This window comes from Excalfactoria chinensis, chromosome Z (genome assembly GCF_039878825.1).
Source record: "Excalfactoria chinensis isolate bCotChi1 chromosome Z, bCotChi1.hap2, whole genome shotgun sequence".
In the NCBI taxonomy this organism is placed as follows: Eukaryota; Metazoa; Chordata; class Aves; order Galliformes; family Phasianidae; genus Excalfactoria; species Excalfactoria chinensis.
In genome coordinates, this window is record NC_092857.1 from 716,013 (window position 1) to 741,494 (window position 25,482).

At 41.5% G+C, this 25,482-nt stretch overlaps 1 protein-coding gene across 4 annotated transcripts in view; it reads left to right on the forward strand.

Annotated features, from left to right (window-relative positions):
* Window positions 1-25,482, forward strand: part of NEDD4L (NEDD4 like E3 ubiquitin protein ligase) — a 123,014-nt gene that overhangs the window by 71,522 nt on the left and 26,010 nt on the right. For 2 of the 4 annotated variants that reach the window (XM_072359047.1, XM_072359042.1), the window contains exons 6-13: window positions 10,077-10,127; window positions 13,051-13,112; window positions 13,214-13,316; window positions 15,526-15,692; window positions 17,803-17,935; window positions 18,696-18,872; window positions 20,977-21,051; window positions 22,421-22,480. In XM_072359047.1, the coding sequence (XP_072215148.1) occupies window positions 10,077-10,127; window positions 13,051-13,112; window positions 13,214-13,316; window positions 15,526-15,692; window positions 17,803-17,935; window positions 18,696-18,872; window positions 20,977-21,051; window positions 22,421-22,480 (828 nt within the window). The remainder of the gene's footprint in view (window positions 1-10,076; window positions 10,128-13,050; window positions 13,113-13,213; window positions 13,317-15,525; window positions 15,693-17,802; window positions 17,936-18,695; window positions 18,873-20,976; window positions 21,052-22,420; window positions 22,481-25,482) is intronic. The other 2 variants (XM_072359045.1, XM_072359046.1) reach the window with 1 other exon arrangement.

Here is a 25,482-nt window from a genome sequence, read left to right on the forward strand (position 1 = left end):
CGAAAGCGCTGCTAGCAGCTCTTGGTTGCCTCCGTAATGCAGATCACCAGCATTTCTTTTCCAGTTCAGAAGCTTCACAAGGCACACTGTGACCTTTTAACAAGTTGGTCATCTTACGGAAGAGGTGAAGTTCAACACAGAGGTGTCCTCAGATGTGAGTTAGATGCATTAGTGTTGCATCCATGTAATGTACCTGGTCAGACACCACTTGTTGCTACGCTTGGGTTTTGCAGCAAAGGAGATTTTAATAGCTGTTCCTTTGCTCCTCTTAGGAGCAGCAAATAAGCTGCATGCAGTGAATTTCTGGCCTTTGGGGTCCGTGCTAGTGTCCTACAGAAGCTGTTTTTTGTCAGGTAGGCAGTGTTTGTAATTTGCAAATTTTGAGTATGATGGATGAAATGAATGGATTTCTCCATGTGTATTGTAGTGTGTATAAATGGGAATCCAGTTGTTTTTGCCCAAATGCAGTCTGTGATCAGCAATGGAGGGATGTAGTGCCACTTTTCCCCATTGCAGAGCATGGTTCCCTTACAAGCACACTTGATAAACCACGATGAATGATTCTTAGGGAGCCTCAAAGACAGGCACTGCAAGATGAATATTTAGATTGTGGGTTTCAGCACATGGAAGTTGGCACCGACTTTGCTACAGCTTTCATCTCTCAGTGTACAGCACTGAAAAAGAGCAAGTGAATATTAGCAATGTTTGGAATTCTAATGGAAGTGGAGTTTAAAACATTGGTTTCCATTTTGGATGTAATCTGGGTGCAGGATATGCTTTTGTGAGTCAAATTCTGGGTGTAAAAAAATTAGCAGTGAAATAAATTGCATCAATTTCAAAGAGCTGTTCCTTTGAAGTGAGGCTATATACCAGCAATTTCTGAAAGCTGGAGGTAGTAGATGCATTATAAAGTGCAAAATAGCAGCTACCGTTTGGTGCTTGCAGCCAAAACAAAAGGGGTTTTCAGAAGTCAGTGCATTTGTGGAGTTGCTTTAAGCCTGTTGCCCAGTTTCAATTCTCTGTATTGGAATGCTTAGCTGCTTGAGGGAAATGCAATTTTTTGTTCTTTGTAGGTAACTGAGTATTGAGAAGCCTTATTTATGGCGGCCACTTAGATGTGGGAAGCTGATGCTGTTTAGTCTGATGTCACCATTTTTTAATATTCCCCAGCTGCATTAAGGAGAGCGTGTCCAAGTGAAAGCACATCTTGCTCACTCTATTGCTAATGGGAGAACTGAAAGGAAGAGCTCCATGTGCTCGGTGCCTTGCTGTTGCCACCCACTAGGAAGCCTTGCTGTGGTTCTGTTTCAGAGAACTAGCAGTGCATTAGGGCGGGATTCTCATTTTTACTTTCCTGGAAAAGAGAAATAAAAACAAATGGGGTGGAGAATGGTTTATATGCAGAACTTGTTGCTTCTCTCTGCGTAGACTTGTGAAAGATTTGCAGGCCGTACAAAAAAAGTAAGATATTTCAGTTTCCCTCTACATCATTGAGTGCTGGTGGAACAGTAGGAGCAAGTATCTTTTGAACGTTAACGTTGCCCTTAATTTATCCAGATATTAAAACATAGGCATTGTTTCAATATTCACTTAACACATTTCTTATTTTGTATTATGGCAGGGAATGGTCAGAAGAACCATGGAAAGCACTGTCAAAGCTTTCTTCTTCAAATGGAAGAACAGGGGCTTCCTGTATAGGCATCCCAGGTCTGTGAGCAGGGCTTGCACTGCATGCAGCTCTCTGAGAGCTGCCCTGTGACCAGCTCTCCACAAACAGCTTGAAATGCTGTTTCACACTTATTTACTTATTTACACCTGTTTTTGTCAGCAGACCATCACACTCAGCCCCCATACTCTTGCTAAAGAGCCAGTGAACGCTGCTTGGGAACCTGAGAGCCAGTGGGCAGAACATCAGTAGTGATGTGTAGCACTTCTCCAGGTGGCAGCCCTGCATCCATGCCCTCCTGCCCTGCAGCACTGAGGTTTAGTGGCTGTACAGATTGGGAAGTGCCACTGGGCATCCCATTGAGGGTCTGGGGGAGGGCCACAAAGATGATCAGAGGGCTGCAGCACCTTCCCTATGAAGACAGGCTGATGTAGCTGGGCTTGTTGAGCCTGGAGAAAAGACGGCTGGAGGTGTTGAAAACCAGGTGTGGATGGGGCCCTGGGCAGCCTGGGCTGGTATTAAATGGGGAGGTTGGTGGCCCTGCCTGTGGCAGGGGGTTGGAGATTTGTGGTCCTTGAGTTCCCTTCCAACCCAAGCAGTTCTGTGATTCTGCAGTTGGGTTTGCTGTGCAAGTGCCAAAGCAGATGCAGAAGGAGGAGGAGGGAGAGAGGAATGCAGAGCCCTCAATGTGCAGTGCCAGTGCCATTCGCCATGGAGCTGATGTGATGTTCTCCTCCTTCTGTTGTGCTTCTGAGAGCCTGGAGCTGGGGAGAGCCCTTACTGCCTTTTGCAGCGCTCCTGAGTTCTGTGGGAAGCAGCATTACAGAACAAACACCTGTAGCAAATGTCTGTGCAGTCACCAGCCCTCACGCTGTTCTTTTTTTTTGTTATAACCCAAAGTAACCACATGTGCGTCCACTCTCCATGCAGGGTACAAAGAGATCAGTATCTGATTAGAAAAATACCTTTTTCCTGTGGTCTTTTTTGTTCACTCTGAGAAATTGTATCACCACTTGCACGCTGTTTGTCTGCCATCTAAGTAGGTAATTTTCTCCCACAAATACTTTACGAAAGGAGTTCTGAACTGAGCAACACAAACTTGTAGCTGTCTTTGTCTTTCTTTCTTTTTTTGGGGGGCCGTAAGGGGTAAGGAATTAATTAATTGGGATTGTCAGTATTCTGAGTTGAATTTTCATAACTTCCTGCGTGCTACCAGAAGGAAGTGAGAGAAGAAAATTGTTCAATAAATGAAGTAGTTAAAAATAGTGTGTTTCTGATCTCCTGACATAACACATGAGCCAGGGAAATAACACAGATTTGGTTTATGTCAGCTCCCCTAAAGGTCACTTCTGAGGAGTCGTAAACCACAGTTCCAAACCAGGGCACTGCTCCCTGCACAGCAGAGCCCCAGTGGGGAAGTGGCTCCTGCCCAAGGTCTCGCAGGATCCATGGGCATGGGCATGTATTTCAGAACTGAAAACACGAGAAACCAACATGCCGAATGGAACGTTGGCTCTCCTTTCCGATACTAACAAAGGTGTTATTTCTAACCCCTGAGTTTTAGCTGGTCGTATTTTCTTGAGGTTCTTTGTTTTGGCAGGAGGAGAGGTGGCTGAACATTTGTCTTTGTGAATTGCTCGTTTCTTTAAAGAACTGATGAAGCCAACCCATGTTAACTGTCCATTAATCAGCGTTTCTGTGCCTCAGCACAGGCATTCCTTCAGCTTCTCTCTGGACAGAGAATGGCGGCTTCTGCTCAGTCCCTTAACAAATCACAGATACAAAGTGCTTCTGCGCCAAGCATAGGTGACATTTAGCATTCTTAGAACGTATTTGTCCGCTGCATTTTTTTCTAAACATTAGGAAAACCGTTAAAGCACAAGTATTACTTTAGATATTGCCAAGTGCATGCCATCTTGATCACAAGTGCTGCTCAGATCAGGCTGTTAAAGGAACTTACTGAGTGGCTTTGGACAGCTTTGCCTGATTAAATGCCAGTTTGCTTGCATTCGTTGGGCTGCTGCTTTCTCACTGCACTGCTTCCTGATGCTTCCATGTTTCCTTTTCCTTTGTCCCCTTGGCAATTGGGCTTCGTGGTAGAGGAGCTCCAGCTGGTGGTTGGGCATGGCTGGAAGGATAAGTGGGTGAGTGAAGGGGAAGTGGTGGTAGGAGACGAAGCAGTGGCAGAAGGTCTGGGTCTTCTGCACAGTTCAGAGTGTCTGCAGTACAAGGCAATACTAAGAAGCAATGTGTCAGCTCATTTTTCTCTTTTTAATCTGCTGAATGTTCTACCCCACTGCAGAGCGTCCCAAACACGCCTCACCCTCTCCCAAAGTTAGCAGGTGTGCTCTCTTTCAGCAATCCACTCACTGTAGTTCTGTGAGCTGCTTGTTTCTGAGTGTTACCTGTGCTTTCCTGCACAGCAAGTTAGTCTGAAAAGAGAAAGCATGCTTGCTAGGACACAGCCAATTCATGCATCTTTTTTCCACCAGTTCCCTATAGAATTGCTTGGAAGCTTCTCTGGCCATGGGACATGCGTTGCTCTGTGCAGACAGGAGGTGCTGCAAAAAGGGTTTGAGCACATGCAGAACTTTGGGCCTCTGGAAAAGTCCCAGCAACGAAGCACAGCTCACAGTGCTTTGAGGAACACTACAATCAGTCTTACACACGCACAGTGTCCACTTCTTGCTCCATTGCCGATGCACACTTAATTTCAAGAGGACCACAGATGTGCGGCATAGAGGGCAGAAAGAATTGGGTCACTCAGTAAGTAGAGTTGCTGGAGTGCTCATGGATAGCACAGCAGTAGGCAGCTGGGATACCTTCCCCATAGTTTGGTTGTTCCTGACTTGGAGGTGTCTGTGTGTCTGTTCCTGGCATATTTATGTACGCATGTCTGTTACTTAACAAAAGCCATAAATCCTTCTAATGAGGAGCAGCTGTTTTCCAGCAGATGCTCATAGATGTAGTGGGAGTGACACCATCCAGTAGCCCTGATCTCGCCATTTTAAGTCATCCTCCAAATGGAAGATTCCTGTGTTCTTCACACTCAATACTGCTTGGAACAGACCTGTTCCAGGGCATTCCATTTCTGGTAGGCTGTCCACCTGTCCTTCCACCTTCCACACCAGTGCTCTTCCTGATCAAAGCCCTCTCACACCTGAGGCGTGCTGCAGGCCCTTGGGTGCCATTTGTTGCTGAAAACCACACTGGGACACAGAGCTCCAGTGTGCCCACGTTCAAATACAGCCGGGACCCAGCAGAGAAGCTGTGTTCTTGTAATTAACTCGGAGCCTTCACTCTGCCATTGTCCACAGCATTTTGGGGACGTTGCTCACGTTTCAGGAATGCATCAAGTTTTGGCATAAGTGCCCAGTGCTTCTGAGTGGGTTTAAATAAACAGTAGCAGCAGAATACAGATATTTTAGAATTTAAATCATTTATGCTTATGTACTTAATCCATTTCCGTAAGGATCTGGTTGTCACGGTTGTCTGTGCTTACTGGGAAACTGACTTTTCTCACTCAGCTGCAACTGCTCTGCAGCACTGCTGCCTGCTCTCTGAAGCAGCAGCTTGGAGTCCTTCAATGTGCAGCACAGAGAAGGGCCTCTGCCCACGTGTTAGTGCTCTTATCTTGTCCAAGATAAGGTGTAGCCACGAGGAGGCCTGCACAAGTGTATGCAATCACCACCACTGTGCAGTGACTTGTTTTTAACTGCCCTTAATGGATGGAAATGGTGCTGGAGGGCTTCAGTAATGAAGTCTTAATGTGATAGATATGGCTGAATGAGAACAGACTCATTTGGATGTGCAGCAGTATTCTGAGGGGTGTCATCAGTGCGTGCAGAATATTGCATACAAACCTACTGGCACCCATTAATGTGCCAGTTTTACCTGGCGTTCCAATGCACTGCTCCCCAATAACTCCTCCTGAAAGACCAAATCCACAGTTTAAAGGCATCGTTCAGATTGATTTGTGACCACAACGGGGCTGAATTTGCAGTGAGAAAGAAAAGATGGAAACTAAAATGGAAGTACCTGCAGTGGCTGTTCTCATATGAAGCTTCTGCGAAGGCCATTAGAGGAATAGTATATGTTCTTTTATTGCTGCACAAATGAATAACAAGGTAAGTGTTTAGGAAGTGAACTGAAGGTGTGGTGTTTTGCTATACCTCTGCTTTGATTTGCAGTAGGAAAACCCATTGCTGCCAGGACGTGTTCTGTGGTTGTGTGCCTTTCAGGGGGACACAGACTCTGGACCATCTCCATGCCACCACTTGGTAGTGAGCTCTGGCTCTGCCTCAGACTTTCATGGAGATTCATATTCAGCAGAGCCACTTGTGATAAGTAAATAATGCACTCAAACAGCAGAGCAGTTCTGCAACATGAAATACTTTGTCTAAAACATTTTGCTTTGTAGGAAGAACTACTGAAACATCTTTAATTTTTGATCGGTGAGATCTGCAGACGGCATGAATAATGTATGGGCATGCGCAGGGGCTGGGAGTGGGGTGTCTCTGCTCTGCTGCTGGAGCACCTCCCTACGAGGGCAGCTTTACTAATGAGAAGAACATCTTAGAGTGCGATGCCTTTCCAAATCTGAAAGCAGTCAGTTGGAGCTGCTGCAACTGCTGCTCTCTGTTGGTTACGCTTTTAAGAGCAACACATTTCTGAGCGTCCATCTGTTTTGTCAGAATTTGGGATACGATTAAAAAATGCGACCTTTTTAAAATCAGAAGTTCTAACAGTTTCAGAAATCATTATTTATAATAATTTTGAATCAAATAAATTGAATGCTACGTGATGTCCCAAAAGCCAGAAATAAAACACGAGTTACTTCTGTATGTAAAACGCATGGACTTAAGGCTTCAACAATGAAACTTGAAGTTGGTGGGTATTTTCTGCTCTTGGGTTGCCTTTTCCTTTTTGATATGCGTAACCACTCTGTGCCATGCAGATTTCATGCTATGTGAAAGAACCCTTAAAGCCTGGGAGTGGCTTCTGGGAGTGATGCTGTATTGTATCTCAAATGTGGTGCCAAAGTAACGCGTTCATAAATTTAATTCTTGCTCAGTTTTGCACTTTAGTTTATAACGATTTGGTAAATGAATTTGCTCGGTGGTGGTAATTGTGGTAATTGTGGTAATTGTCCCTTTGCATTCTCAAGTTTTTCTTTGCCAGATGGGGTTATTTTGCTGGTTTCTCTTATCTTAAGCTGCATTGTCAGCTTCTGACTTCTAGAACACATCAGCGAAAAGTGTGGTTGTATCTCCCCAAAGCAGCGTGCACTCCTGCACCTTGAGGAGAAGCTACATCCTGGCATGCTGATCATGTTAGGGCTGCCAGTGTTGCAGTTGTCCTGTAACTGTAATTGCACCCTGCTCCTGTGTGGCTGCATGGCACTGCGCTGTGGGGCCATTTGGATCCCCAGTAGCAGCAGCTCCTGGTGTTCAGCCTGTAGGAAGATGGGAAGCTAAGCAGCAGAAGATGAGGTTTTAATCTACAGGCCTTTCCACCATTCCCTTCAGCTCTGGTTCCTGCCTCCTTGCTGTACCTCCTCAGGTGACTATAAACAGTTCCACTTAGCAAACTCCCAGGGCAGTGGGCACAACCCTGAGCTGCTGGAGCTCAAGGTGTGTTTGGACGCATCTCTCAGTCATAGTGTTTGCATTTGGTGATCATTACGTGATCATCGGCACTAACAAGGTGAAGCATCCTTTTTCCCACCGTAATTGGCTAGACATGTGAGATTTGTGTCTGCACTTGGGATTTGATGACGGTATTGATGTAATCGGAGCAGTTTGCAAGAAAATGCAGTGTACAGAATGCCCAATATGCCAGCTGCCTTTGAGCACACCAAAGAAAAAGGACTTTTGCATTAGTATTACTTTTCTACAAGACCGTTGCATAACTAAGGGGGACTGTTGGACAGATTCAGGTTTCCTAATAGGGGGTGTATTTCTGCCTCTGCCAAAGAACTGAAGCAATTGCTTTTCATTATGAGAGAACTAGGGGGAAAATAGGGCAGAATCTGGAGTAATGAGATTTTACATTCTCTTTGAAACCAAATAAAGTAAACATGGCTTTTAAACAATAATACCGATTTACTTTCTCCAGTCATCATGAGCTTTTCTGTGACTTTCAGGCATCTTTAGACTAAAGCAGGTCTTTGGTCCTTCATTAATTCCAAACGAGAAGGGATAGCGGCGAATACTTGTTGGCTTGCAACGTGGAGCGCCAAATAAAAATAAAGCTTTCAGGAAGTCTCACCATTTTGTCATTCTGCCCCTCTGCTTCCTTCTGTTGTAAGGGGATACAGGGGAATGTTGGTGGGAAGGTACAACCTCTATGGTCCTACCACCGACATCAGCCTCTGACGTGGTGGAGTAGCACCATAACATAGGAGGTGTTACTTTTGGAGCAGTCCTAGTGTACCTATATTATAGGACACACCTATATACCCTCTGCCCCAAAGCAGAGGGGCAGTAACCAGCCTGGAAGTTTTGGTGCACGTGAGATTTGCTTTTCTTGGACAAAATGCTGCATAAACAGATGCAGAAATAGGTGTGGGTTGTTTCTGAGTAGTTGACACTGGAGCAATCCCATTGAAGGGGGGTGGTGTTTGCCAGCATTAAGTGAGAAGCGTGTTGATTCTCTACAAGCAATGCATGCTACCAGGCTTTTCCAGCAGTTAATGAGTGAATTAGTAATCACAATCCCATAATTAAAAGCCTGTTTGCTATTTTTATTTAAATTTGGAAAAGACAGGCTCCTTGGTACAGGTGCTCTTTTTTGCATTGCTGTATGAGTGTATTGCACAGCCACATATCTGTCTCTGGGGATCAGAGGGCCATGCTATCTTTGTAATAGAAACAGCTTTCTTATTATGTTATCATATAAAATATGGATTTTAATATTAAACTTAATGCTCTGCTATGAGGAATATGTAAACTTGGCTACAGAGCAGCAGCATGCACTTCCTGGAATCCTGTGCATAGTGTGGATATAAATAAACGCAGGTTCTTTGGAATTCAGAGGGGCTGATATCTGGTGTCATTATCAGGATCTGCCAGAATTTGTCTTCCCTGACAGACAGTTGATTTTTGATTAATGCAAGATGCTTTATTTTGAAAATCAATATCTTAGAAGATTAATGAATACCAAATATAAATCCAGCACGGTGATTGGCAAAGCAAATGCGTGTGTGCTATTTAATTACTGTATGGCTCACCGTTGCCACAATTTCATTCCTTTGGAAATGTCATATTCAGCAGTCAAATTTAGATTGAGATGCTGGAAGTTTTTAGGTGAGGTATGAAAATGGGGGTGAGCATAGGTTAGCAAAGACGAGGTTTAATTCTGGCTTTGAGATAAACTAGTTTCAAAGGGGATTGTTTTTTACTTGTGCATGTGTGTATTGCACTGGGAACTACTGATTATAAGAGGTGTTCAGTGTTGTGTCAGTTCTGAGGTGTCCCTCAGTGAGAAAGGTAATGCCTGAGCAGCATGCAAAAGGCACACAGCTTGTGCAGCAATGGCAGCGCGGTCAGGATGCAGATGTGTTCTGCTGGAAGGGTGACACCCACTATCACTGAACGTATTGATCAGGTCTCACTGTTCGGTGAGAAAACTGTTGGCTCGTGTTTCTTTCTAGGATTTATTGAGTGGCAACAGCACGTGTTCTCCCTCTGGAAGTTACCCTCTTTGTCCACCTCTGCTGATACACTCTGTTCCTTTTCTTCTGTCCCTGCAAGTGCATTGCCAGAAGTGCTCTGAGAAGCCCTGCGTGAATGTTTGTGCTGTGCGGGGTGGGAGGTGTGGGTGGGTGGTTTGGCTCTTGGGTACCATCCAGTCCAGGCATCATCAGGTGTCACTGGGCACTGGAGAGATGAGACAGACAAAAAGTTCTGCTGCCTGCTTTCTCTTTGGTAAGATGATAAACTGTTAGTTGAGGAGAAACTGTTTACAACTCGTGCAACTGTGCCTTCACTGCTGGCACATTAGGTTCCCCTCCTTTCCCCATTACTTGTGAATGTGAGGTTCTCCTTAAACTAAAGGTAAAAAAAAAGTAACCATGCTTCGACATGGACACATGCTGAATTGCTATGCCACGTTGCTTTTTAAATGTGCATTGAGCCTATAGTTCATGCACAGAGTGGATTATCATTTTGTATTTTGAATGATGCATAGGTCGTTGAGGAAGCACTGGGATTTCATCAGCACTCAACGCACACTCTGTGGACTGAAAAGCCATTTTGAAGTGTCAGAGCGTTCTGTTGAAATGTGCAGAACTGTATTTATTCCTGCTTCATTGTGGCTGGATTGGTGTTCATCATTTGTTACTTCTGTGGTGTAAAGAGGACCTCATGGGTAAAACTGCTTAATTTCTGCTTTTTCTTCTCTTTGACAGACTAGAGACGACTTCCTGGGTCAGGTGGATGTGCCTCTTAGCCACCTTCCGGTAAGAAATGCTTTTGTCTGTGTGCTCTGTTTTGTCTTCCCCAGCAGTTAAAAACTCATGAAAATTTATGGAAATAAATTCTGCTTGAAGCAGATATTCCCATTAGAGCCATAGAGGCTGAAAGAAAAATCTTACGACAATAGAGCCCCACTATGCAGAGGAGTCTGCTGCTGTTCCCTTTGCAGAGCCTAGGGAAGCGGTGGTTCTGTGGCACCCATTGAAGCTCTCAGAATCCAGGTTTCTCTTCTTGTCTATTTCTCATCCAGATTCTTTCTTAAAAGTGTTGAAGAAAATAAAATCCTTTTTTTTTTTTTTTTTTTTTTGGTCCCATTCATCTGTCTAAACAATGCATGGTTAAGTTTATGGGATAAGACTAATACTCTATCATCGGGTTTTTATAGATGTGCTTTTCACATAACGTGCTCACAGAAGGATGCTCAACATTCAGAAACTGCTCAGTAGTGTCCTTAATGTAATATTAGTCCAGTGAAGATGGTGGCAGAGTTATTACAGACTGCAGTGCATGCAAGCTTTCAGAACCAGTACTGAAAAAGTCTGGGAGAGAGCTCTGTGCTTCTGCTGTCAGTAGGTGATCCCTCATCACATCAGTTTCTGTTGCTTCACTCAAGTTGGCATGTGCTGAAAAGGCCAAAGACTGTGCTGGGTTGGGGGGTAGGGATGCTGTAATGAAAGACAAACAACTGAACACCAGGATCACTTTGATTGTGATGGTTGGTGTTTATTAGGAAATGTGTATAAAAAGATGATGGAAGTTTTACTGTGTGCTTATTTTGCAGAGTCAGGTAGTATTTTACAGTTCTTTTTTAGTTATTGCAAATCATCAGCAAGAGCTGAGAGAGCTGTAGGCATGTCACACACTTTCTGTGGACTGTCTTGAGAAAGTAGCAGCTTTCTTCCTTCCACATTGCATAGGAGGATGACTCTTCCTACACATGGGAAGCTTCACAGTCCTCACTCCATGGACTTAGCTGGCACGTGAGTGTGCATCCCTCTAGCTCATATTTAAAGCAGTGGAATGCTACACTCACTCTTTCAAATCATCTTTAGACCTCTGCTGTCTTTACTAAATAAAAATTTCCTAGCTGAGCTGCCTTGCTTCATGGCAGAATAAATTCACCTGTGCTAAGATGAGAAAAGCTTATAGGTAGTACACCCCACTCCTTTCCATTGAGGCTCACTAGAAAGTGGATGTCCTTCCTCTACAAAATCCCTTCTCTACATGTTTACAGGTAACTTCTTCAGCTCCAGGAGGTGCTTTCTTCCCATAAATTTCTATTGGAAATAGTTGTAATACGTGTCTCAGAACCGTAATTACAAGAGGCACACAGCAGTGTCTGCACAGAGTGCTTTCCTGCCTGCCCATACAGATGTACGCAAACTCAGTAACAGTGGCTTACATTGTGCTTCTAAAGGTCTGAACTAATTTGATGCTCAGGGAAACATACTTGGTGTTTTTATATTTTACTCAGTGTTTTCCTCACTCACCCTTCCAGTACATTGATAAGAGGGATTGTGATATATTCACTAGCAAATGTTTTCTTTTAGCTGTAGATAAGTTTGGCAAAATCCTGGTTCTCTCTGGCATTATCCAACCTTTCCCAGCAAAATTTGGTTAAAGTACACGCCTTTTACTTAATGTACATTGAATATGGATGAGAGTACTAAAAAGCAATACTTCATAATCAAGCATGCTTTACAGTGCCGTTGATTTGATTAAAAGCTGCTATCTATCTCTGAGAAAATGGGAAGTCTGTCTCAGAAAGATTAAGTGGAAACTTAATGCAGGAAGTGCCTTGCAGGATGAGTTTGTTCTGTGAAAAGCAAAGCTGTATGGCATTTGATGTAAAATCTGTGATAGTGAGTTGGAATTCTTCCTTAATTTACTGTTTATTGACTTTGAAGTACCACAGACAGTAAAGCTTTTCATGAATAATACCTGGGAGATAGATTATCCTGTGTCTGCAAAAGTTAAGTAAAGGAATTGCATGCAAGTAGAATTCCTATTTGTAAAGATGGAGCTTGTAAGGGCTTTGCAGATATGCTATGATTTCCTCTAATTGGTGGCAGATGGGAGCAACGTGCTACTAACTCTGCTCATTTTAAGAAAACTCTGTGTAAATGGTGGTCTTTATTGTAGCATGTGCTTACTTCTTCGGTATAGCACGGGTCGTGCTTCCAATTTCACAGCCCCAGCTGTACCATAACTAGTGTACCCCTTAAATCAGAAGATTTAATCTCCGTATCCTCTTGTATTTGCCTTCTTATTTCTGAATTTCTAGTTTTGTACCACTAATGGCCCTCGTTTCACAGACGTGGCAGGTGTAACAGATCTGAATTTCTTACATAACAGAAAGCTTATAAGATATAAAGCTTTATGAAACTTGTAGTTGAATGTAAGTCAGACAACACATCTTATCAACCTGATCATGTTACTGATCTGTCCCTTAAAGAATTTCAACCTCTTACTGTCTTTCAAAGTCTGAACAGCTTTGAAATGAGAAAGCTAGCTGAGCTGTGTTTCATTTAATAGTTTTCTAATGTGCATAAAAAAGACTCCTTCAGGTGGATGCAACCTCCTCTGACCGTGCTGTTGGGTGGCAGCAGAAAGTTGTCAGAGGTTTGTTTTGTGGGACGTTTCCATATCTTGCTCAACCGCGTGCGTTTCCATGCTGCGATGAGGCTGGGTTCAGCCCATTGCTGGTATTTGCAGTGACATCTAGTGGACCTCTTGTGCAGATCTATACTAACCACCCACCCACCCAGGGTAACTTAGGTAACAGGGTAACTCTGTGGAATCTTCTCCAGCATTTCTGTTTCATCTGTCTGCAATGTGAATGTTCTCTATGTACTGCTGTGCTTATGGACAAACCCTTTAAATTGTCATTTTCTTACATATTTGTAGACTGAAGACCCAACCATGGAAAGGCCATACACATTTAAGGATTTCCTTCTCAGACCAAGAAGGTGAGGGTTTTCCATTTGTGTTTTAAAACATTTCTTACATCAAGGTTTATTACTTGCAACTGTTGAGGTGTTATTGAATTAAATGTAACTCTGTCTTCCAGTCACAAGTCTCGTGTAAAGGGTTTCTTGAGACTGAAGATGGCTTATATGCCTAAAAATGGTGGCCAAGAGGAAGAAAATAGTGATCAAAGGGATGAGTCTGAGGTAAGACACTTAATCAAGGGGTGACTACCTGATATCTTATTTTTGTCACTTTTGTACATCTGGAGGTATGTAAGTTGGTAGGGATTCAGGTACAATCACAGTTGTGGTTTTGAAAGATAGAATGATGGTGCTAGCTTCAACATATTCTTCCCCTCCTGTATTTCCAAAACCATAAGATGATATTTTCTCTACTGTTTCAAGTGGCACAATGAACTCTGAAGTCTTTCTGATTCACTTATGGTGTGGGCTTTTTTTCCCCCCATTTTCATGAGCATCTTCAAGGCTGTACAAGTCATGTCAGGAGAGCAGAAAGATTTGGAAAGTGTATCAGTGTAATTCATATTTGACATGAACATGATGGTCTGTTTTTAATATCTAAGTACATCTTCCTCAGAAGTGTGTCCAAGTTAGCTGCTGGAACATTTTTCTTTATTTTCTTGGCAGCACCAGCTTTATAGAGAATAGTGCTCATGAGGGCACAGCAGGTTTAAAAGACTTCCAAGCACTCTTATCAGTCATCATCCATTTTAAGAATTACTGCAATTAGTGCTGGCAGAGTGGATGTTAGCCCAGGTTTGCTTTAATTACTAATAATGGGCTGCAGTCATCTGTAACTTGAGGAGGGCTGTCATCCCAAGCCATACATTTGTACTCTGGAAGTTGCTTCTCAGGAGGTCTGCCCAGGTGCTGGTACAGAGGTAGCTGAGGTGTCACAGGGCACGTAGTAAAGGAGCACCTCAGGTTCATCACCTTCAACACTTTACAGATTCAAAACCCAGCTTTTTTTCTCTCTCATCAGGTACAAACAAGTGTATGTGTGTGTATAAATATGCTTGTATTTTGTGTGTATGTACATATAATACAGTTTGCATATATATGTCACACACATATATTATTTTATAAATCAAACAGTAATCTCTAACTGAATTTCATAGAAATCACCATATTTTGAATGTAATCTGATTTTTCTGCGATACTTGAAGTAACGAGACTCTAAAAGGTTCCAATGTACCTATAGTTATTAAATTCTTTGGCGAATGGATTATCTTATGTAAATAATAGAGTTTGTAATTGGTGCCTACGTAACTGATTTGAATGCATTGGCAGGTTTTTAACAAAACAAGTCTGAAAAGTACATGTTTCAAGAACAGGGTATCTTACAGAGAAAGAAATTCTCAGCAGCATGCATCCAGTGATGCTCTCTTTACCCACGAGTCTCTGTTTTTGAGCATTATTTATTGGCTGTTTTGCTGTTGAAAAGAAGTTTTCGTTGCCTCTGTGAGTAAGATCCTCCTGACTGAAGTGCATAAGATGATGCCACCAGGCTCTGGCAGTGTCCTACAGAAACAGCATTTCTAGTAAATCAGTGGTAGTGAAAAGCTTTCATGTTCCATTTAACAAAAAGCTTTTAACTTTGATTTCTGAACAGCAGCAGGGAAGGAATTTTCTTATCTATAATTGAATTGCAGTATTTACCTAGAAAGGATTCCCTACAGCAATTAGATTTTAGTTTGAATTCAGGTAGATTTGTGTATTAAAGTGTTTTGGAGAATGCTTCTGAAGCAGGCATAAAATACAGCGTGGTTGCAGTGGGATACTTAAGGCTATGTTACGCATTTGGAAATAATAATTAGTTTTAGGTTGTTCTGTTTGCTTGTTTTTTGATCTTTCCCAGAAAAGGCATGTTTGAGTGATAAGGACATCTTCTGTTGTCCTGCTTTTACGTAGTTCCTTGGGAGTTTCTTGCTGCTGTCAACAACTTTCAGACCCCTTGGCAAGCTGAGGATGAGTCTGACGGAAAGATAGGACAGAAGTGGTGAGCAGGAGAAGTTCCTGTATGCTTTGGAGAGAGGGAAAGTGTAAAGGAAAACAGTGATTATCCTTTTTGAGGGAAAGGACATGGGTTGAGTTCAGAAGTTAGCAGTTGGCTCTCTTTGGCTTCATGACTGGAGATCTGCACATGGCTAACAGGAGGAATACCCACCCAAATAAATGTGGGAATCCCTGTTACAGTGGACTGGTAGAATGTTAGGGTTTTTATCACTGAAATGTAGCACACACGCATCATGATGTTTCTTCTGTTTCTCATTGCATTAGATTTAAAAAATATAGGGAAGAAAAAAAATTGGAATCTGCACCTATGTGAGCAATACTGGTACAACTTCCCTTTGACTTGAGCTCTTACATCTTTTTTGCTCTCATTCCTAAGCATGGATGGGATGTGGTTGATTCCAACGACTCTGCGTCTCAGCGTCAGGAGGAGTTACCACCTCCTCCACTGCCTCCTGGATGGGAGGAAAAGGTTGACAACCTGGGGCGGACTTACTACGTCAACCACAACAACAGAACTACGCAATGGCACCGACCAAGTTTAATGTAAGTGACGTTGCAGTCCATTGGCATGTTTGTGGGTATGCACAAAAGATGAGAAGAGTAACTTACTTTCTTATGTAAAGACTATTGACAAAGTGTATTTAAAAAATGCAAGCACAGGCATTTCGGGTCTTTTAAGTTTTAATTAAGTTAAACTGATTGATTTTGAGGAAGTCCTCTTTTCTGTTCAGTACATAGACTACATTGCTTGTCTGTGCTTGTGCTTGTATGGAGTTCCTGTTCAAGCCTTCATTGTTTAACTGAAAACGTTAAGAGTTGTACTGAAATAATGAGTTAGTCAAACATCATTCATTATTTTTCTGTAGTAAAAAATTTTTCTGTTGCTTATTACAGGTGCCGTTTGTTCTTTCTTACGTGTTCATTACCACAGTTGAATTATGTGCGTGTTTTCTATATTTAACTGTTTGTTCTTTTTGTCTGATGTGTTTTTCTTAGAATTTGTTCTTTGTTCAGCAGGTTTTGAACTATTTCTTTTTTAAAAGCAGTCTCTTCAACAGCTTTTAGTTTTTCTCAACCAAACCCCATCCATCTTATAGTGGTAACAGTAGGTGTCTATAAAACTTTAGCTTTTGTAAGTTGTTTAATTTAGCACCTCCTTGAATTATGACTGTGGTTAATGAAGATTTTGTGGCTTCAGAAATGTTTTACTGACACATATCAAAAAGTAATAATCATTGGAAAACAGGATCAGATGGGTGTTTAACTTGAAGGCTTGAGGGCTGATTAGCTAGCATGACTGAAAAGTCAGTATCACAGGTGATTTGGGAATGCATAATTACCAGTAATATACTTCATACATTACTCTAGGCTTGGTAAAGAATAAGGTGGACACCATAATTGTGCCAATTAAGTAACTTTGGGTTTGCTTTTTTTGTCAATTGCTTTAAGATAGAAACAAAGGAAAATTTAGAGTGATGCTTTCAAGCACCCGGTGGTGGCCAGTAAGACCACTGTGGCTGGAAGTAAGACCACTGTGGGAAGTGGCTGGTCCCAGGTTAACAGCAATGGGACAGGAGGCGATGGCCTCATGTTGTGCTGGAGAAGAGTCAGGTTGGATATTAGGAAACATTTGTTCTCAGAAGGGGCTCTGAAGCACTGAAAGAGGCTGGCCAGGGAAGTAGTTGGAGCACCATCCCTGGCGGTGTTCATAAGATGTGCAGATGTGGCACGTAGGTGCCTAGTTTAGTGGTAAGGTTAACTGTGATGGTTTAACAGTAGGACCTGATGATCTTAGACATCATTTCCAAACTCAGTTACTCTGATTTTGTAAATTTATGAAACCACTTGGAGTGGAAGATCTCGTGGAGTTGACAGTAGAGTAGACAGTGTTGGCCTCTCAGTTTGAGACGGGTAACTCAGATACTAATCTAGTCATTAAGGGAAAATACTGAATATTGTACAGTCTGTGTCAGCTGAGTAATTTGTCTTGTAGGTTGTTAAAATGTGCTGTACTAAAATGTTGTCTCAAATAAATGTTTCCTGAACATAATTCTCTTTAAAAGCTATGGTCCTTCATCCTGGAGGAAAGGTTTAAATGGAATACTGCCTTTTAACAACCTCTTGTGCCCCTTGAGTATTGTAATGGAGATGCAGAGATATGCACAGGGGGAAGTTGCACAAGCCAGGAAGGGACACCATTAAAGAAATTTGCTTTTTTTCTATTACAGCCACTGCTGGTATGAGCTGAACCTGGTGGTTGCAGCCAGTAACAGCTTGTGATTGCTTTGGCTGTTGCAAAAAGAAAAGCAATAGTTGGCATAAAAGAGAGGGACAGAAGTAAAATCTCTGTGTCAGGAATGATTCTGATGATCCTGGGAAGGGATAAGTTGTAAGGGGTTAACGTGTTACAGCGGGGACTTATTTTTCTGGTTTAACAACTCTGTTGCACAAAGAATGTTAATTTCCAGTCTTACATGACATTCGTGAAATGCTTCTGGTTTTATTTCATTTGGATTAAAGGATTAAATTTCCTTCTGTTTATGAAGCCTGGCATGTGCAAGAGTAACGGATTTTGTTATCAAAAGCATTAATGAGTTTAACGTTCATTGTTTCCTTGTTCTTTTCTCCTTCGCTTCTTTTCCCCACCATGCAGTGATGTGGGATCTGATTCAGATAACAACATCAGACAAATAAACCATGAAGCAGCCCATAGGCGGTTTCGCTCTCGAAGACACATTAGTGAGGATTTGGAACCGGAACCTATGGAGTCTGGAGACATTCCTGAGGTACATGAAGGTCTTGCTTTTAAGAATTTAAACAACCTCAGGCCCAGATGTTTCCCATTTTGTAAGCTAATTACTGTGCACCATGAACAGTAATGGTTTTGCATGGGTTTTATGGAAATCAACTAAGTGGAATACCAGAGACACAATAAATAACCTAGGTAGTTACACTTCCTTGCACACATGCTTTTATAGGTGGCTGGTAGCAAATGCACAGTGTTAAGTACCATGTAAATGCTAGGACACACATTTGTAATACTAAGCACTGCTTGATATCTCTAAGTAGATAAAACACTTTCAATATTCAGCTTTGAATAACAATGAAACAAGTTTGTAGGAAGTGAAACACACTGAATAGAACTGTCATTTGTTTTGAGTTTTCTTCAGTGTCTTGATTTAGGAGGAAAACAGGTTATTTTTCCCCAAAAAAAATACTTGGTTCTATTTAAAATCCCGAGATTTTTTAGTTGGTATTCTTAATCTACGGGTAGAATAACATAATGATATTTTTAAGCAAACTTTTTGTGTAAAGCTCTGATCCCATTCAGCCTTAAGGAATGTTTTATGTTGAATGCTTTTATGAATGTTTTTACTGAGAAAGGCAGCTGCCTGTGTGTCCTAGGAGTTAGTTTATTTCATTAAATCTTAATGCTGATCATCACACTTGTGTTTGCCACAATGAGGTGGCTACCTGGAACGCATAGGGGAAGCAGAGGCTTGGTTTGACTTTAAATAGTTAACGCAGTTTGTTTTCTTTTGTCAGCCTTGGGAAGCCATTTCAGAGGAGGCGAGTGCAACTGGGGATACTTTAAGCTTATCGTTGCCACCACCTCCTGCATCTCCTGTATCTCGTAGCAGTCCTCAGGAGCTATCTGAGGAACTGAGCAGAAGACTTCAGATCACTCCTGACTCTAATGGGGAACAGCTGAGTTCTTTGATCGTATGTGACACGCTGCTCTTTCTATATACATCTTTACTACTGTGGTTTTTGTTAGCTTGACATAATCCTGAATTGTTTCTGTAGGTGAGTTGGTATTGCTGGTCTTAGGAAAAACTGAGTACGCTGTTAAAAGCATCTTTAAAAAAACTCAGCTTAATTTCACCATAGAAAAACTGCCTTGAAGAGCCGATTTCATCGATTTAGGTTTAATGTTTGTTGTTGTTTTTTTTTTAATTTTCCTAAATGATTTTAATCTGAGAGTCTACTGCTCTTATACCTTTAGTGAGCCAAACGCACCATATAATAATAGAGAACATCAACCTGGGAATATCCAAAAGAAAGTGGAAAGACTCAATACTGCTTCAATTATCATCCATTTTATTATGTGATGACTTGTCAAAATCTTCATGCTTTCCTGTGCATATTTATGCTGAAGGTTGTCTTGTATTAGAATTTTACAAGCACCCATCATGGTTCACTGGTTAACTGTTACAAGACTAACAAAGGTTGAGAATTGAAAGGAAGTAGTTATGGTGAAATGCTTTGCAGATTTCCTGATAACTAGTCTGGAGAACCACAGCAGGTTACTTGAGGTGAGAACAAAATATGTTCTTTGTGTCTGTGTTGCCTATTAGTTGGACACACCGATGATACCACAAGAAGTGAGGATACTGTGCTTTCAACTGTGGAAGCGTCTTATGTCTCTTTGATTGAGAAAACAATTGTAGCTATTAAACAGAACATTGTGTTGAGATTTAATCATTTCCTGGGTGTGTGCTATTCAGGTACCGTTGCAATTAAAGTGAGAAGTAATCACGCTTACTCTTTTTCTGATCAAATAGGATCTTGATTAGGTGCAGATTTTTCACGAAGAGCCTATGCAATGCGTACAATGACTCGCGTGTTGTACAGAGATTAGTCCAGCAAATTATAGCTCTGATTGCCAGCCATCTGCACAAAGTCTGCTTCTGTAGATAACTGCAGGTTTCAGTAGACCTTCACCCTGAGGGTGGGAGGTTAATCAAGTAGGATCAGTGAGAAGAACAGGGCCTACATCTGTTGTACAGAGAAAATAATAAGTGGGATAGCTACAAAATTATCTTAATTAAAATAATTCAGTAATTATGTTTCTGTACAAACTAGCTCTTCTATGAGCCATTAAATAACATCTTACTTATCATTGCAGTACAAATTTTAATAAGACCATACTTGCAAAGTAAGAAATGGTCGGAGACTTTAGTGCCTGTGTTACACTACCCATTGAGCCGGGCATTGAGATACTGAAAGGAATAAAATGAAGCAGCTCTGAAATTATTCTGTCTGCACACAGAGACTGAGTGGGTCGGCAGCATTCAGTCCATGGCCCCAGAGGGTCTGTCAGATCAGCTTGTGCCTGTGACTCTGCTCCCACAGCTCTGGCTTCTGTGAGTGCTCACTGGCCTGATCCAGCACTTAACTGTGGGCAGTGCTTCTCCCAGGCTTGTAAATCTGCCCAGTTATGAGATTTGTAATAGTAGCAAGGAGACATCAAGAGCGTCATTTGGATTGAGCAAGGTGGCAGGGAGGGTTTGACATTGCCAGCTAAACATGAGATATGTCTGCTTGACATCTCCTCTTGACCCACATTCCCAAAAGCCGTGAGATCAGCTCAGTGACTGTGCAGGCTGTTGGATCCCAGACTTTCCCTAAACTCAAATCTGGACTGGCTTTGCATGAACCTGGCTAAGATCTGCAGGCAGTTGGCTGAACCTAGATGTGCCTTGATCTCAGCAAGGCTCCCAGTGAAGGTTCTGCAGAGCGTACCCACCATGGGCTCAGGTTGTCATCAGTGCCAGAACCACGTGGTCATCCCTTGTGTTATAGTCGTCTCATTGTGCCCACATCAAGGAACAAACACAGGGGTTACCTAGTGCAATAAACCATGTGTGGGAATCCAGTAGCTCTAATGTATTGATTTTGCAAGGACTATATTGCCAGTATTTGGCCAGGAGTTGTACATTTTCCTTATACTGCTTGTTCTCCTTCTAGATTTTCTAAAGTGTCTGCCAAAGATACTTGAAAATAGTTAAACTTACAGACATTTTCTTTTCTTAATTTTTTTCAGCAAAGAGATCCTTCCTCAAGACTGAGATCTTGCAGTGTAACAGACACGGTCGCTGAACAATCTCAATTATCTCTGGTAAATGAAAGCTAATCTTAATTTATTTCTTCTTCTTTTAACATCATCTGATTCTGGATGGTATCTTTTCCTAGATCAGTTCCAGGCAGATCTAGTTCAGTTATGGATGTGTGGCTATCCCAAATCACTGTGGAAACCAAATTAATGTCAGGGCACAAAGTACGATGAGGAACTCCATAAGAGAAAAAAAACATTTTGAGACATAGTCATACTGACTTCCGTTGTCTAACACAGAAATGTAGTTTACTATGTAGTCAGTGTATGAAGTGGAGAGAGAAAACCTTCCCAGGAGCATTACCAGGGTAAGGTATCAATCCACACACACACAAAAAGATTACACAAATTTACCACGGAAGTATTGAGTAAGTGGGGAGTTACTGATAAGTTCATTATTAAGGCTGATTTCTCTCCGTTGTTTCTTTATGTTGTTGTTGTTTAGACATTTACTGCAGCTGTAGTTTTTTTCTCTTTGTTCTGTGTGTTCTGTATGTTTAGTGTATCTACATTTGCTGCTTGTAGTTGCATGCAATGGCTGTTGTTCAAAAGAGTGCTTCTGAAGTATTATCCACCACTTTTCTTCTTTCTCTGGATGAACAATGGTGTGGTTTTCAGTACGATTACACCTTAACTGTCTTCTCTCCATACTAGAGGAAACTGGCACTTAATGAAGTCTGATCCAGAGGTGGTCAGCTGCTTAATTTAATATAACCTCATGGAGTTTGAGTTTCTTTACCTCGTGCAGTCACTTTGGGCCTTGTTGTGATCCATCTTTCAGTTTGCTATAGTAGAACATTCAATTATTTAACAGAAGAATTGAAATCATTGCTCTATTACAAAGATATTTCTTGATCTCAATCTTTATTGAACTAATGATGATTTATCTTCTAGCAACTAAATCCATACTTCCTTTCTAAACTGTGCTGGTTTTGATTGCAATGATCCTTAACGAGAATTCGAAATGCCACTTTTGTATTTTTGGTCTAACTTCTTCTGTGCAATCGTTGATGATCAGAATGGATCTGTTTTGTTTCTAAAGGAGGAAATTACACTTAGAGTGAATGTGTGTTACACTGAGTGTGGATGGTCTTGTCATCCTTAACAGTGCTGCTCATACAATATTGGACACCAGAACTCTTGAAATCAGTTCCTTTGATGATTCTTCTATCAAGTTCTAACTTCTTTATCAGTGATTGATGGCTTAGTTGTTTTGTTTTGTTTTGTTTTGTTTTTACATTATCTTTAAGATTATTTAAATCTAATTGCTCTTTTAATAAATCTGAGATGATTCCTTATTCCTAAAGATGTAAGACTAAACTGTGTCCTTCATCACCAAGTGTATTTACCTGTAACATTAACTATCATTTAACAGCAGAGTGGCCCATCTAGGAGAGCTCGTTCTTCAACAGTCACAGGTGGTGAGGAACCAACGGTAATATCTTTATCCATCGCTATCTCTAAATAAAATGTGGGTAGGTTTAGGTCTTGTACAGTAATTAACATTTCTTCACAGAGAAGCAGTGTGATAAATGACATACAGCCACTGAAGAAAGAGTTGTGTTTATTTACTTATTTATTTATTACACTTCAGATTTTCTCAAATAATGCTCAATTCACTCTAACTTCGCTTCAATTTAAGGCCATTTCATTACTAGTATATGCTGGTTTTAACAAAGATGTGTACAAAAAACATGCCATAAACTTCTAAAAAGCGAGATACAATGCCTAATTCTTTAAACCTTGAAATAATCAATGTTTAGAGACATCAGCTCCATATACTTGCATCTGTCATTGTGCTTGTCTTCCCTTACTCTCTGTTAGGATGATTCTTTTAGATTCTTAAGACTGATCTTAATTTGAGAACTCTGTGATGATACGGTGTTATGGATTGCGGAGGTCTTAATTACAGCCAATTTTCACTTTCCAGCTGTTGTTCCTCACTGCAAGGCTGAAATTTGCTCATCCGATAAAATTCTTGAAACGCTTTTCTGAAAGAACTTTTCCACATAATTAAAGAAAAGCAGATTTCATTTATATTGATCCTTGCCAAAAAAAGTCTCATTCTGTTAGTCTGAAACAAATCATTTCATAGAAAGCATTATCCACTGACAGTAATAATTGGCTTTCACGAGTATTTGCACTCTTAGATAATTTACTTCAGGGATGCAATTCAAAGTTGGTACATTTCCTGTTTGTGTGCAGTAATATCAGACCTTAGTTTGTGTTTTGATGCATCACTCTGTGACCTTGTTTGTATTTACTGGTTTTTCAGACTCAGAGGAGCATGCTTGTATTTAGTTCCTGCAGACTGTAATTTTTTTGTGTCCTTGCAAATCCTTTCTTGCAAATATTTTCTGCTAATTCTGCTAAAGCTGAATTCGTACTTCCCTGTCTCATAACTAATATGTCTCTTTTTTTTTAATGGGACCCTTCCCCTTGCTGTCTTAATTCAACATACATCTATACTATGAGACCCAAACCCACAGATTGCTCAGGACTTAAAGTCCTGCACTGAAGTCCATTCTTCAAAAGCTGCCACTTTTTTGTCCTTTAGGGATATTAATTATGTAGACACAGAATTTGTCAATGCTGAACTTTCTAGGGCAGCTCAGTTTTGCTTTCAGACTTCCTCTAATACCTGTCGTTGGGCTGGGGCCCACAGATAAACCTCTTGATAAATCCCCCACGTTTCTATTCTGTGTGGTAGAATACCTTCATGTTGGTATCTAAAGCATGGCAAGGAGACTGAAGGGCAGGCATCCTGTTTTTGCAGGTTGCATACATGGTTGCATTAACCCAGCAGCTAGGAAGGAGAAGGGCTGCTGACTGCTGGAGCTGTTTTGATTGTCTGATAAATGGAAGATGAGATGTTAAAGCTGGGCAACTTTCTGGTGTTTCTGTATTCCCCCAGCACCGAGTCAGTTGAAGCTGATTGTTTGCAGCATGCCATCATACCATGATTAGAAGGTGTATTATTACAACAACTATTACAACCCAGACTATCAGTTACCTTAATTGTCTGATTTTTAATTAAAACTTGGTCTGGGGACTGTATTCAAACCATTTACTGTGTCCTGATAGGACAAGTGGGAGTTTTTTTAAGGTGAGACAGGGGAGGTTTAGATATTAGGAGGAAGCTTTTTCTACACAGAGGGTGGTGATTATCTGTAACAGGTTGCCCAAGGAGGCTGTGGATGCCCCATCCCTGCAGGCATTCAAGGCCAGGCTGGATGTGGCTCTGGGCAGCCTGGGCTGCTGGTTGGTGACCCTGCAAGTAGCAGGGGGTTGGAACGAGGTGAGCATTGTGGCCCTTTTCAACCCAGGCTGTTCTGTGATTCTATGATTATTGGCCACCAACTCATAGCTTGGCAACTGCAGAACAGTCTCAGGAAAGGTAGTCTCACTATCACTGCCCATCAGCTTCATGAACAGAAACAAGTGGGAAAATAGCACTTTCCAGCATTTGACTACTCTGTAGGTAAATTGGACTTTGTTTGAGGGTGTTACTCAGCTTCCTTATCAGTTTTCCTTTTTCAGTCTCCTAATGTACCACGTCAGCTTTCTAACTCATTCATTTTCCTTTCTGATTTCTTTTCTTGGTGGCCAGACGGTTCTCCAGCTCACTGTGTCAACTATACTCTTCTGCTACAAAGCAAACATTGATTTAAGCAAGAGCCCTGTGAAGAGGTCTTAAGAATACGAAGCAAGAACAAGGATTGCTGTAAATCACTTTGCTGGAGCAAAGACTGTAGAGCATAAAAAAAGAATTTACTGAGAGTCTTTGGAGACCTGAGGAGTTACCAAATCCTGCTGTGCAGTGTCGTGCACATGTTTTATCTCTTAAGTAGTAGTTTTCCACTGTAGTAATGTTTTAAATAGAATGATCCTACCACACAAACCACTGTTTATAAAGACATTGGAAGAATAAATTCTTTTTTTGCTTTGTGGTTAGCATGGTGAATAAAGCTGAGAGCCGAGGGAAGCAGAGAGGTGGTTACCCAAGCTGCCTCAGTTGTGCTGTAATACTTCTGATGGTCTCTTAAATCTGCATAGTAAGACAAAATGTGGAGGTATTTGGTGATCTCCAGGGCTGATTTCTTCCCTTGATTTCATTTAAAGATCATAGAAGAAAACGTGAATAGTCTTCTTTAAACATCTTCCATCTCTTAATAACTTTCACTGCCTCATATAACAGCATCATCTTTTTCGGCAATAGAGCTCAGTGTTTTTAAGACCTCTTCCACAGCAGTTATTTCTTCTAACCTGCTCTGTTTTTCTCCACAGCTGCTTTACCTTTCAGTTGTCTTCCAAAAGCACTCACAGAATTTGATTCACACCATGAGAACTGAAGAGCGCGGTGACGTGTGTGTGTGTGTTAATCCCCTGTGGGACTGAGTCTTCACAGAATCAGAGTTTTAGGGTTTGGAAGAGACC